The 14,066-nt window shown below is 44.5% G+C and overlaps 1 protein-coding gene and 1 long non-coding RNA gene across 3 annotated transcripts in view; both read right to left on the bottom strand.

Annotated features, from left to right (window-relative positions):
* LOC121584315 overlaps positions 1–3,452 on the bottom strand; it is a 41,769-nt gene extending 38,317 nt beyond the window's left edge. The window contains exon 1 of the long non-coding RNA XR_006003694.2: positions 3,145–3,452. This is a non-coding gene — a long non-coding RNA (uncharacterized LOC121584315). The remainder of the gene's footprint in view (positions 1–3,144) is intronic.
* A 4,362-nt stretch (positions 3,453–7,814) lies between these two features.
* The window catches only part of drg2 (developmentally regulated GTP binding protein 2), a 37,355-nt gene continuing 31,103 nt past the window's right edge, over positions 7,815–14,066 (bottom strand). For both annotated transcript variants that reach the window (XM_045215954.1, XM_045215953.1), the window contains exons 10-14: positions 13,795–13,871; positions 13,233–13,321; positions 8,646–8,704; positions 8,480–8,533; positions 7,815–8,367 (exon numbers count right to left, since the gene is read on the bottom strand). In XM_045215954.1, coding sequence (XP_045071889.1) covers positions 8,281–8,367; positions 8,480–8,533; positions 8,646–8,704; positions 13,233–13,321; positions 13,795–13,871 — 366 coding nt within the window. In that variant the 3' untranslated portion in view covers positions 7,815–8,280. The remainder of the gene's footprint in view (positions 8,368–8,479; positions 8,534–8,645; positions 8,705–13,232; positions 13,322–13,794; positions 13,872–14,066) is intronic.

Below are 14,066 nucleotides of genomic sequence, written 5' to 3'. Positions count from 1 at the left end.
GGGTCCCGAGGACCGAGTTTGGGAAACCCTGACCTCTACTGTTAGACCAGTGTGTAGTAGGCCTTTGTGCTTCCAAAACGTGCACCCATTGGGGTCCCGAGGACCGAGTTTGGGAAACCCTGACCTCTACTGTTAGACCAGTGTGTAGTAGGCCTTTGTGCTTCCAAAACGTGCACCCATTGGGGTCCCGAGGACCGAGTTTGGGAAACCCTGACCTCTACTGTTAGACCAATGTGTAGTAGGCCTATCTGCTTCCAAAACGTGCACCCATTGGGGTCCCGAGGACCGAGTTTGGGAAACCCTGACCTCTACTGTTAGACCAATGTGTAGTAGGCCTATCTGCTTCCAAAACGTGCACCCATTGGGGTCCCGAGGACCGAGTTTGGGAAACCCTGACCTCTACTGTTAGACCAGTGTGTAGTAGGCCTTTGTGCTTCCAAATTCAACAGGTGCTGAAAGTAAACTGTTGTTTATAACACTGCAGTCAACTGAATGGCCCAAACACTAAAACATTATACTGATATAGTTGTGTGGAGTTTACTAAAACATTATACTGATATAGTTGTGTGGAGTTTACTAAAACATTATACTGATATAGTTGTGTGGAGTTTACTAAAACATTATACTGATATAGTAGTGTGGAGTTTACTAAAACATTATACTGATATAGTTGTGTGGAGTTTACTAAAACATTATACTGATATAGTTGTGTGGAGTTTACTAAAACATTATACTGATATAGTTGTGTGGAGTTTACTAAAACATTATACTGATATAGTAGTGTGGAGTTTACTAAAACATTATACTGATATAGTTGTGTGGAGTTTACTAAAACATTATACTGATATAGTAGTGTGGAGTTTACTAAAACATTATACTGATATAGTTGTGTGGAGTTTACTAAAACATTATACTGATATAGTTGTGTGGAGTTTACTAAAACATTATACTGATATAGTTGTGTGGAGTTTACTAAAACATTATACTGATATAGTTGTGTGGAGTTTACTAAAACATTATACTGATATAGTTGTGTGGAGTTTACTAAAACATTATACTGATATAGTAGTGTGGAGTTTACTAAAACATTATACTGATATAGTTGTGTGGAGTTTACTAAAACATTATACTGATATAGTTGTGTGGAGTTTACTAAAACATTATACTGATATAGTAGTGTGGAGTTTACTAAAACATTATACTGATATAGTTGTGTGGAGTTTACTAAAACATTATACTGATATAGTAGTGTGGAGTTTACTAAAACTTTATACTGATATAGTTGTGTGGAGTTTACTAAAACATTATACTGATCAAGTTGTGTGGAGTTTACTAAAACATTATACTGATATAGTTGTGTGGAGTTTACTAAAACATTATACTGATATAGTTGTGTGGAGTTTACTAAAACATTATACTGATATAGTTGTGTGGAGTTTACTAAAACATTATACTGATATAGTTGTGTGGAGTTTACTAAAACATTATACTGATATAGTAGTGTGGAGTTTACTAAAACATTATACTGATATAGTTGTGTGGAGTTTACTAAAACATTATACTGATATAGTTGTGTGGAGTTTACTAAAACATTATACTGATATAGTTGTGTGGAGTTTACTAAAACATTATACTGATATAGTTGTGTGGAGTTTACTAAAACATTATACTGATATAGTTGTGTGGAGTTTACTAAAACATTATACTGATATAGTAGTGTGGAGTTTACTAAAACATTATACTGATATAGTAGTGTGGAGTTTACTAAAACATTATACTGATATAGTTGTGTGGAGTTTACTAAAACATTATACTGATATAGTTGTGTGGAGTTTACTAAAACATTATACTGATATAGTTGTGTGGAGTTTACTAAAACATTATACTGATATAGTAGTGTGGAGTTTACTAAAACATTATACTGATATAGTTGTGTGGAGTTTACTAAAACATTATACTGATATAGTTGTGTGGAGTTTACTAAAACATTATACTGATATAGTTGTGTGGAGTTTACTAAAACATTATACTGATATAGTTGTGTGGAGTTTACTAAAACATTATACTGATATAGTTGTGTGGAGTTTACTAAAACATTATACTGATATAGTTGTGTGGAGTTTACTAAAACATTATACTGATATAGTTGTGTGGAGTTTACTAAAACATTATACTGATATAGTTGTGTGGAGTTTACTAAAACATTATACTGATATAGTTGTGTGGAGTTTACTAAAACATTATACTGATATAGTAGTGTGGAGTTTACTAAAACATTATACTGATATAGTTGTGTGGAGTTTACTAAAACATTATACTGATATAGTTGTGTGGAGTTTACTAAAACATTATACTGATATAGTTGTGTGGAGTTTACTAAAACATTATACTGATATAGTTGTGTGGAGTTTACTAAAACATTATACTGATATAGTTGTGTGGAGTTTACTAAAACATTATACTGATATAGTTGTGTGGAGTTTACTAAAACATTATACTGATATAGTTGTGTGGAGTTTACTAAAACATTATACTGATATAGTTGTGTGGAGTTTACTAAAACATTATACTGATATAGTTGTGTGGAGTTTACTAAAACATTATACTGATATAGTTGTGTGGAGTTTACTAAAACATTATACTGATATAGTTGTGTGGAGTTTACTAAAACATTATACTGATATAGTTGTGTGGAGTTTACTAAAACATTATACTGATATAGTAGTGTGGAGTTTACTAAAACATTATACTGATATAGTTGTGTGGAGTTTACTAAAACATTATACTGATATAGTTGTGTGGAGTTTACTAAAACATTATACTGATATAGTTGTGTGGAGTTTACTAAAACATTATACTGATATAGTTGTGTGGAGTTTACTAAAACATTATACTGATATAGTTGTGTGGAGTTTACTAAAACATTATACTGATATAGTTGTGTGGAGTTTACTAAAACATTATACTGATATAGTTGTGTGGAGTTTACTAAAACATTATACTGATATAGTTGTGTGGAGTTTACTAAAACATTATACTGATAAAGTAGTGTGGAGTTTTAAAATACAACGTCCTAGCTAGCTAGCAGCTACTTCCAAACAATAACACACAGCCATATGATCCAGCATCAAGTGTAATGCCTACCCCATAACGTTACAACACAATGCGCCGCTCTCCCTCTGTATCTCCTGTCACAGTCCCTCCATCTTCTCTCCTCCTCAGCTCAGGTTATTCCAAAACAGAATCTCTCCATCCATTCCTCTCTCATCTTTAAAACTCCCGCTTACTAACTCTCACACCTGTTGATATAACCACTATCACTAGTAAACTCCCTCTCTCGCTTTCTTCCTAGTCTCTACCTCTTCGCCGTGTCGTACAGGCGGAATGGATGCGTTTGCATTTTTTATGTCGTTATTATGCCGGTGTTGTGTTGGCTGGTGAATGGAGCAGCCGCTAACCGCTCTACTCGAGAGGCAGAAAGCAGGGCGACCGTTGGTAAAGGCGCCAACAGCAGGTCCGCGAGGAGGACAGGTGAGTCGCGTGGGCGAGGTCAAAGTTGAAGGGTTGAGGGGGGGGGGGGTCAAGGAGCGCGGGCGTTGCCGTGGCGACTCACAATTAATTCATTATTTTGATTATTTTATTCATTCATCCACTACTGGAGAGAAAAGAGGGAAGAGGATGTAGGTATTTCACTGAGTTTCATTCACAGGTGCAACCATATAATTAGTCATTAGAATACTAGAATGGACATGAACCTTCTTATGATTATCCAAAGGTCAGCCAGTGCTGTGATAAGATATTGTGTAAAAGGATGAATATATCTGCACTGTATGTGTGTTAGCTAGCTATCCAGACAGTTTTAGAGGAATGATTCCATACATTTTTCTAATTAACTGCCAATATGCCAAAAAATGTCATTCAAACAATGCCAATCAGTCCACAGCCATACCCTGGCTAAAATCAGTTGATGATAGGATTTAGACAAGTTGTAAATGAAACACATACTGATATTGTATCATACAATAGCACTCAGCTTTCCAAGAGAACCAAATCTGAGACATGTACGGCCTGTTTATATATATTCTAGAGGCTATTTATATAGAAAATGTGTATAAAACCCATTTAACTGTATTTATAATTATATAACTATATTTTAGGTTGACTATAATTCCATTGCACAATTTCTGATACATCACATGCCTTACATTTATTTTCCTGCATAAATAAAAGCACCTATGCCTCTACTGCCATTCATTCCAATTAGACTGGTTTTGGATTTCTCCCTGACCAAGATGGCTGCCATGTTCACCCGATATGGAACTTTGAGGGTTTATGACATAGCCCCTCTAGTAATTTAATAGGATCTCTATGGGTGCAACGTTTAATCTTTATTTAAACAGGGAGTCCCATTGAGAAGAAAGTCTCTTTTGCAAGGGACCCCTCCAAACATCAGTCACATTCTGTGCTGTAGAGTTTATTCGAGGGGTATCATATTTCCAGGTCCCCTGCAAGATTATTAAAACCAGAGAGGAAAAGGTGAAGCAAGAGGTATAACTGGGGCCCAAAATCAGTCTTCTCCAGCATTTTATTTATTTATTTATTTCACCTTTATTTAACCAGGTAAGCCAGTTGAGAACAGGTTCTCATTTACAACTGCGACCTGGCCAAGATAAAGCAAAGCAGTGCAATAAAAAACAACAAGAGTTGCATGTGGCGTTTTTTCGCCTATTTCAAAAATGTTTCTTCTTAAAATTTGACTTTAAACCTAACCTAAACCATACTGCTAACCTTATGCCTAACCATAAATAAAATAAAAAGCAACGTTTTGTTTTTATGAATTTGTAACGATATTTTGACTTTGTGGCTGTAGTAACTATTGGAATAAAGGAATTTTTATTGTTAGAGCGGCAACTAGAGTTTCTGGTCAATATAATTAAGCAATAAGGCACGAGGGGGTGTGTTATATGGCTCAATATACCACGGCCCAAGGCTGTTCTTACGCACGACGCAACACGGAGTGCCTGGATACAGCCCTTAGCCGTGGTATATTGGCCATATAGGTGCCGTATTGCTATTATAAACTGTCTACCAACACAATTAGAACAGTAAAAAATAAATGTGTCATACCCATGGTATACGGTCTGATATACCATGGCTTTCAGCCAATCAGCATTCAGGGCTCGAACCACCCAGTTTATAATGGATAATATGCGTTAGAACCAATGTTGTAAATTTAAATAAACCCTGGATTGCAGATGCTATGCATTGGCCATTGAGAGGCTTTGAAGCCACCTGTCCCAACAGTCATCTAGTGTATATTTACACCATATTGAACCATATTGAAGGTCTGATACACTGAGCCATTTATGCGCTACAGTATTTAGACTAGAGTCTGGAGTCTGTTATAGCTCCTGAAACTGAGCCATATTGAACATAATTGCTGAACATTACCATCTAGCTCAGAAAGTCTAGACATTTTTAAGGAAAGATCTTAAGACACCTTTATAGCTGTGCTTTTCCTTAAAAGGGTGCGTTTGGTCATCCTATCTGTTTTATCTCACTCTATAGATCTTATCGTAATGCATTAAGCCTCTCAGGTTTTAACATTTTAACGTCTCATTTAAGAAAATGTACTGTTTTTAAATCTTTCTCACCTTACATTACATTTGTTTAATCACTTTGAAACGCACGCCCAGTACGAAATATGCTCTAGAGAGTCTGATTTGATGCTCCAAATAGAGAAACGTGTTCCATGACTTACCTACGGGCTGGAAACGACCTCTTCAACCGTCTGAGCCAGCTCCTTCTGCTGCACTGTGAACCCTCCTCACTTCCGACAGTTTAACATTACATTTCCCTGACACACACTATATGAGAGTTTAGCTGTTAATGTTTAACTAGTCCGAGGTGAAGATTACCAAAGATAATCAAATCTGTTCCTGACACTTGTAAGGCGATTGTTAAAAAGACGTGTTAAATGTGATGGACCACACACCCAGAGCTTTCTATCACAAAACAGGGGCTCCTCGTACCTTCCAGTAGCCCAATCTAGCCCTCTCTCATTTACATTTTAGTCATTTAGCAGACGCTCTTATCCAGAGCCACTTACAGTTGTGAGTGCATACATTATTTTATTTTTTCATACTGGCCCCCCCCCGTGGGAATTGAACCCACAACCCTGGCGTTGCAAACGCCATGCTCTACCAACTGAGCTACATCCCCTGCCGGCCATTCCCTCCCCTACCCTGGGCCAATTGTGCGCCGGCCCATGGGGTCTCCAGGTCGCCGGCCGGCCTACGACAGAGCCTGGATTCAAACCAGGATCTCTAGTGGCACAGCTAGCACTGCGATGCAGTGCCTTAGACCTGGTGGTCCTCTGTAGCTCAGCTGGTAGAGCACGGCGCTTGTAACGCCAAGGTAGTGGGTTCGATCCCCGGGACCACCCATACACAAAAATGTATGCACGCATGACTGTAAGTCGCTTTGGATAAAAGCGTCTGCTAAATGGCATATTATTATTATTATTATTATTATTATAGACCACTGTCCACCACCCAAAGGACATCCAGCCAAGGAGGGAGAGGGGAAAAGGGGCTCCTCGTAACCTTTCAGTAGCCCACTCTAGCCCTCTCTCCTCTGCCACTGGTTTGAATAGGAGTAGGGTGAAGTTGGGGCTCATCGTTCCTTTCAGTAGCCCAATCTAGCCCTCTCTCCTCTGCCACTGGTTTGAATAGGAGTAGGGTGAAGTTGGGGCTCATCGTTCCTTTCAGTAGCCCAATCTAGCCCTCTCTCCTCTGCCACTGGTTTGAATAGGAGTAGGGTGAAGTTGGGGCTCATCGTTCCTTTCAGTAGCCCAATCTAGCCCTCTCTCCTCTGCCACTGGTTTGAATAGGAGTAGGGTGAAGTTGGGGCTCATCGTTCCTTTCAGTAGCCCAATCTAGCCCTCTCTCCTCTGCCACTGGTTTGAATAGGAGTAGGGTGAAGTTGGGGCTCATCGTTCCTTTCAGTAGCCCAATCTAGCCCTCTCTCCTCTGCCACTGGTTTGAATAGGAGTAGGGTGAAGTTGGGGCTCATCGTTCCTTTCAGTAGCCCAATCTAGCCCTCTCTCCTCTGCCACTGGTTTGAATAGGAGTAGGGTGAAGTTGGGGCTCATCGTTCCTTTCAGTAGCCCAATCTAGCCCTCTCTCCTCTGCCACTGGTTTGAATAGGAGTAGGGTGAAGTTGGGGCTCATCGTACCTTTCAGTAGCCCATTCTAGCCCTCTCTCCTCTGCCACTGGTTTGAATAGGAGTAGGGTGAAGTTGGGGCTCATCGTTCCTTTCAGTAGCCCACTCTAGCCCTCTCTCCTCTGCCACTGGTTTGAATAGGAGTAGGGTGAAGTTGCCCTGAGATGCTGATCTTGGCCAGTTTGGCCTGTTCAGGATTGGGCGAGGGGAAGCTGATCCTAGACATGTACCTAACAGGGCTGGGGTCAATTCCAATTGAAGGCAGTCAATTCAGGAAGTGATTTTAATTAAACATTTCAAAAATTAAAAAACTTGAAATAAAATTGTTTCTACTGCTCAGTTTGAGATCATTGACAATATATAGTTATTTCAAATTGTATTTTAAGTTTACTTCCTGAATTGACTGCCTTCAATTTGAATTGACCCCAGCCCTTGTACCTTGGGGGGAAAACTGTCATTTCAATTCAACACCTCGCTCTCTGCTGTCAGTCGCCTTACTTCTGCAGACTACAGAACCTGCTCTATTGGAATTCAAAAAACAAGACAAATTGCAACCAATGGAAAAACAAAACCAAAGAAGCAAGCCGTGTCCATTTCAAGTTCTTAGAATTTATTTAGTTTCCCTGTTCATTCTGGATGCGTTTCCATGTCAACAAAGATCAAATATGCTGATCCTGTCCTCTTGTAACTCAGATCACATCTGGTTCTTGATTGGTTATTTTTAGTTTCATACACAAAATAAGAATCAGGACTTTAGAATCTACTGTACACTGGTTCTGCATAAATCAACTTCCTGTTTTGTTTTTAACTCCTCCCACCCAGCCCGTCATCTGTCCAATCAGAAGGGCTGTTTTACTAACTCTTCCCACCCAGCCAATCATCTGTCCAATCAGAAGCCCTGTTTTACTAACTCTTCCCACCCAGCCTGTCATCTATCCAATCAGAAGCCCTGTTTTACTAACTCTTCCCACCCAGCCCATCATCTGTCCAATCAGAAGCCCTGTTTTACTAACTTTCCCACCCAGCCCGTCATCTGTCCTATCAGAAGGGCTGTTTCACTTCTTAACAATCTGGATGACGTCCTCGTGCTCCATGATGTGTGTTAGCCCCACCCGCTGGGGGTCGAACTTGGTGCTGGTGCCCTGGAACACAACAGGAAGACAGTCACAAAATGGAGTCATGATAGAAAGATCCAGTGTTTTTTAACGCAGAGAGCCAACCCAACGTTGCTAGCATGGAGTGCTGCTGACTTACCCAGACCAAGGCGTACTTGAACTGGCTGGCTAACGTTCTGTGGATCCGATGGCACTGCAGGGAGAGACGGAGACCGTCTTTAAGGCTTTAGCTCAGCGGGTTAACACAGTATGGTGCCGAGCACCTGGGTTCAAAGCCAGGATGTAAGTGTGTGTGTTCAGCTCACCACATGTTCTACAGACGCTCCTCTCCTCATGATGATGGCGTCGCTGAAGTCAGGCCTCTCTGAAACAACAAGACCACAATTCAACAGGAGACACCAGGGGTTCTAAACACAGTGTGGGAGACACAAGGGCTTCTAAACACAGTGTGGGAGACACCAGGGCTTCTAAACACAGTGTGGGAGACACCAGGGGGTTCTAAACACAGTGTGGGAGACACCCGGGCTTCTAAACACAGTGTGGGAGACACCAGGGCTTCTAAACACAGTGTGGGAGACACCAGGGGGTTCTAAACACAGTGTGGGAGACACCAGGGGTTCTAAACACAGTGTGGGAGACACCAGGGGCTTCTAAACACAGTGTGGGAGACACCAGGGGGTTCTAAACACAGTGTGGGAGACACCAGGGGTTCTAAACACAGTGTGGGAGACACCAGGGCTTCTAAACACAGTGTGGGAGACACCAGGGGGTTCTAAACACAGTGTGGGAGACACCAGGGGTTCTAAACACAGTGTGGGAGACACCAGGGGTTCTAAACACAGTGTGGGAGACACCAGGGGTTCTAAACACAGTGTGGGAGACACCAGGGGGTTCTAAACACAGTGTGGGAGACACCAGGGGTTCTAAACACAGTGTGGGAGACACCAGGGGTTCTAAACACAGTGTGGGAGACACCAGGGGTTCTAAACACAGTGTGGGAGACACCAGGGGGTTCTAAACACAGTGTGGGAGACACCAGGGGGTTCTAAACACAGTGTGGGGGAGACCAGGGGTTCTAAACACAGTGTGGGAGACACCAGAGGTTCTAAACACAGTGTGGGAGACACCAGGGGGTTCTAAACACAGTGTGGGAGACACCAGGGGGTTCTAAACACAGTGTGGGAGACACCAGGGGTTCTAAACACAGTGTGGGAGACACCAGGGGTTCTAAACACAGTGTGGGAGACACCAGGGGTTCTAAACACAGTGTGGGAGACACCAGGGGGTTCTAAACACAGTGTGGGAGACACCAGGGGGTTCTAAACACAGTGTGGGAGACACCAGGGGTTCTAAACACAGTGTGGGAGACACCAGGGCTTCTAAACACAGTGTGGGAGACACCAGGGGTTCTAAACACAGTGTGGGAGACACCAGGGGTTCTAAACACAGTGTGGGAGACACCAGGGGTTCTAAACACAGTGTGGGAGAGACCAGGGGGTTCTAAACACAGTGTGGGAGAGACCAGGGGGTTCTAAACACAGTGTGGGAGACACCAGGGGTTCTAAACACAGTGTGGGAGACACCAGGGGGTTCTAAACACAGTGTGGGAGACACCAGGGGGTTCTAAACACAGTGTGGGAGACACCAGGGGGTTCTAAACACAGTGTGGGAGACACCAGGGGGTTCTAAACACAGTGTGGGAGACACCAGGGGTTCTAAACACAGTGTGGGGGAGACCAGGGGTTCTAAACACAGTGTGGGAGACACCAGGGGGTTCTAAACACAGTGTGGGAGACACCAGGGGTTCTAAACACAGTGTGGGAGACACCAGGGGGTTCTAAACACAGTGTGGGAGACACCAGGGGTTCTAAACACAGTGTGGGAGACACCAGGGGTTCTAAACACAGTGTGGGAGACACAAGGGCTTCTAAACACAGTGTGGGAGACACCAGGGCTTCTAAACACAGTGTGGGAGACACCAGGGCTTCTAAACACAGTGTGGGAGACACCAGGGGGTTCTAAACACAGTGTGGGAGACACCAGGGGGTTCTAAACACAGTGTGGGAGACACCAGGGCGTTCTAAACACAGTGTGGGAGACACCAGGGGGTTCTAAACACAGTGTGGGAGACACCAGGGGTTCTAAACACAGTGTGGGAGACACCAGGGGTTCTAAACACAGTGTGGGAGACACCAGGGGTTCTAAACACAGTGTGGGAGACACCAGGGGTTCTAAACACAGTGTGGGAGACACCAGGGGGTTCTAAACACAGTGTGGGAGACACCAGGGGTTCTAAACACAGTGTGGGAGACACCAGGGGTTCTAAACACAGTGTGGGAGACACCAGGGGTTCTAAACACAGTGTGGGAGACACCAGGGGGTTCTAAACACAGTGTGGGAGACACCAGGGGGTTCTAAACACAGTGTGGGAGACACCAGGGGGTTCTAAACACAGTGTGGGAGACACCAGGGGTTCTAAACACAGTGTGGGAGACACCAGGGGTTCTAAACACAGTGTGGGAGACACCAGGGGGTTCTAAACACAGTGTGGGAGACACCAGGGGTTCTAAACACAGTGTGGGAGACACCAGGGGTTCTAAACACAGTGTGGGAGACACCAGGGGTTCTAAACACAGTGTGGGAGACACCAGGGGGTTCTAAACACAGTGTGGGAGACACCAGGGGGTTCTAAACACAGTGTGGGAGACACCAGGGGTTCTAAACACAGTGTGGGAGACACCAGGGGTTCTAAACACAGTGTGGGAGACACCAGGGGTTCTAAACACAGTGTGGGAGACACCAGGGGGTTCTAAACACAGTGTGGGAGACACCAGGGGGTTCTAAACACAGTGTGGGAGACACCAGGGGGTTCTAAACACAGTGTGGGAGACACCAGGGGTTCTAAACACAGTGTGGGAGACACCAGGGGGTTCTAAACACAGTGTGGGAGACACCAGGGGTTCTAAACACAGTGTGGGAGACACCAGGGGTTCTAAACACAGTGTGGGAGACACCAGGGGTTCTAAACACAGTGTGGGAGACACCAGGGGTTCTAAACACAGTGTGGGAGACACCAGGGGGTTCTAAACACAGTGTGGGAGACACCAGAGGTTCTAAACACAGTGTGGGAGACACCAGGGGGTTCTAAACACAGTGTGGGAGACACCAGGGGGTTCTAAACACAGTGTGGGAGACACCAGGGGTTCTAAACACAGTGTGGGAGACACCAGGGGTTCTAAACACAGTGTGGGAGACACCAGGGGGTTCTAAACACAGTGTGGGAGACACCAGGGGTTCTAAACACAGTGTGGGAGACACCAGGGGGTTCTAAACACAGTGTGGGAGACACCAGGGGGTTCTAAACACAGTGTGGGAGACACCAGGGGGTTCTAAACACAGTGTGGGAGACACCAGGGGTTCTAAACACAGTGTGGGAGACACCAGGGGTTCTAAACACAGTGTGGGAGACACCAGGGGGTTCTAAACACAGTGTGGGAGACACCAGGGGTTCTAAACACAGTGTGGGAGACACCAGGGGTTCTAAACACAGTGTGGGAGACACCAGGGGTTCTAAACACAGTGTGGGAGACACCAGGGGTTCTAAACACAGTGTGGGAGACACCAGGGGGTTCTAAACACAGTGTGGGAGACACCAGGGGTTCTAAACACAGTGTGGGAGACACCAGGGGTTCTAAACACAGTGTGGGAGACACCAGGGGGTTCTAAACACAGTGTGGGAGACACCAGGGGTTCTAAACACAGTGTGGGAGACACCAGGGGTTCTAAACACAGTGTGGGAGACACCAGGGGGTTCTAAACACAGTGTGGGAGACACCAGGGGGTTCTAAACACAGTGTGGGAGACACCAGGGGGTTCTAAACACAGTGTGGGAGACACCAGGGGGTTCTAAACACAGTGTGGGAGACACCAGGGGTTCTAAACACAGTGTGGGAGACACCAGGGGTTCTAAACACAGTGTGGGAGACACCAGGGGTTCTAAACACAGTGTGGGAGACACCAGGGGGTTCTAAACACAGTGTGGGAGACACCAGGGGGTTCTAAACACAGTGTGGGAGACACCAGGGGGTTCTAAACACAGTGTGGGAGACACCAGGGGTTCTAAACACAGTGTGGGAGACACCAGGGGTTCTAAACACAGTGTGGGAGACACCAGGGGGTTCTAAACACAGTGTGGGAGACACCAGGGGGTTCTAAACACAGTGTGGGAGACACCAGGGGGTTCTAAACACAGTGTGGGAGACACCAGGGGTTCTAAACACAGTGTGGGAGACACCAGGGGTTCTAAACACAGTGTGGGAGACACCAGGGGTTCTAAACACAGTGTGGGAGACACCAGGGGTTCTAAACACAGTGTGGGAGACACCAGGGGGTTCTAAACAGTGTGGGAGACACCAGGGGGTTCTAAACACAGTGTGGGAGACACCAGGGGTTCTAAACACAGTGTGGGAGACACCAGGGGTTCTAAACACAGTGTGGGAGACACCAGGGGGTTCTAAACACAGTGTGGGAGACACCAGGGGGTTCTAAACACAGTGTGGGAGACACCAGGGGGTTCTAAACACAGTGTGGGAGACACCAGGGGGTTCTAAACACAGTGTGGGATTGTTGTGTTTGAGTGTGTGTGCCTGTGTGTGTGTGTGTGGCCGTGTCTGAATACCCTTGCATCCTAAATAGTAGGCCGTTTGAGTATAAAGTAAAATAGTATGCGACCATTTGAAAATCTAGTGTACTTTAAATGGCTGATGTCATACTCATTTAGGCTTTGACAACAGCTGATCAGTTAGATATGGGGAGGAGCTCCCGAGATCCACCAATAAGCAGGAAACAACATGACGCATTCTCAGTATGAGGTGGGGGGGGGGGAAGTGTACCTCCTCTCTTCTTAGTGTAAAGACAGATGAGGGCCAGGTATTCCCACAGCCTCTCCAACAGGTAATCCAGGTTCAGCTTCATCCCACAGCTAAACACAGAGGAGACACGGGCAGTGAGATCTCTGCTTACCATTAACACATGATCAACAGTGTTGACAGACACACAGACACACAGAGGAGACACGGGCAGTGAGATCTCTGCTTACCATTAACACATGATCAACAGTGTTGACAGACACACAGACACACAGAGGAGACACGGGCAGTGAGATCTCTGCTTACCATTAACACATGATCAACAGTGTTGACAGACACACAGACACACAGAGGAGACACGGGCAGTGAGATCTCTGCTTACCATTAACACATGATCAACAGTGTTGACAGACACACAGACACACAGAGGAGACACGGGCAGTGAGATCTCTGCTTACCATTAACACATGATCAACAGTGTTGACAGACACACAGACACACAGAGGAGACACGGGCAGTGAGATCTCTGCTTACCATTAACACATGATCAACAGTGTTGACAGACACACACAGGGTGGTTTCTGACCTGATGACGACACTGTGGGGTTCGTGAGCCAGTCTGTCCACCTCCTCTATAGAGATCTGATCCACCTTGTTGTACACCTACACACACACACACACACACGACTGCATATTCATTGTGGACTGGTACAGATATAGATCAGGTACGTATAAACATAGAGCTAGATCATAGATCAGGTACGTATAAACATAGAGCTAGATCATAGATCAGGTACGTATAAACATAGAGCTAGATCATAGATCAGGTACGTATAAACATAGAGCTAGATCATAGAT

This window comes from Coregonus clupeaformis, unplaced genomic scaffold (assembly GCF_020615455.1).
Source record: "Coregonus clupeaformis isolate EN_2021a unplaced genomic scaffold, ASM2061545v1 scaf0565, whole genome shotgun sequence".
In the NCBI taxonomy this organism is placed as follows: domain Eukaryota; kingdom Metazoa; phylum Chordata; class Actinopteri; order Salmoniformes; family Salmonidae; genus Coregonus; species Coregonus clupeaformis.
Note: the sequence above shows the minus strand (reverse complement) of the source record. Positions and strands in the feature narration are given on the sequence as shown.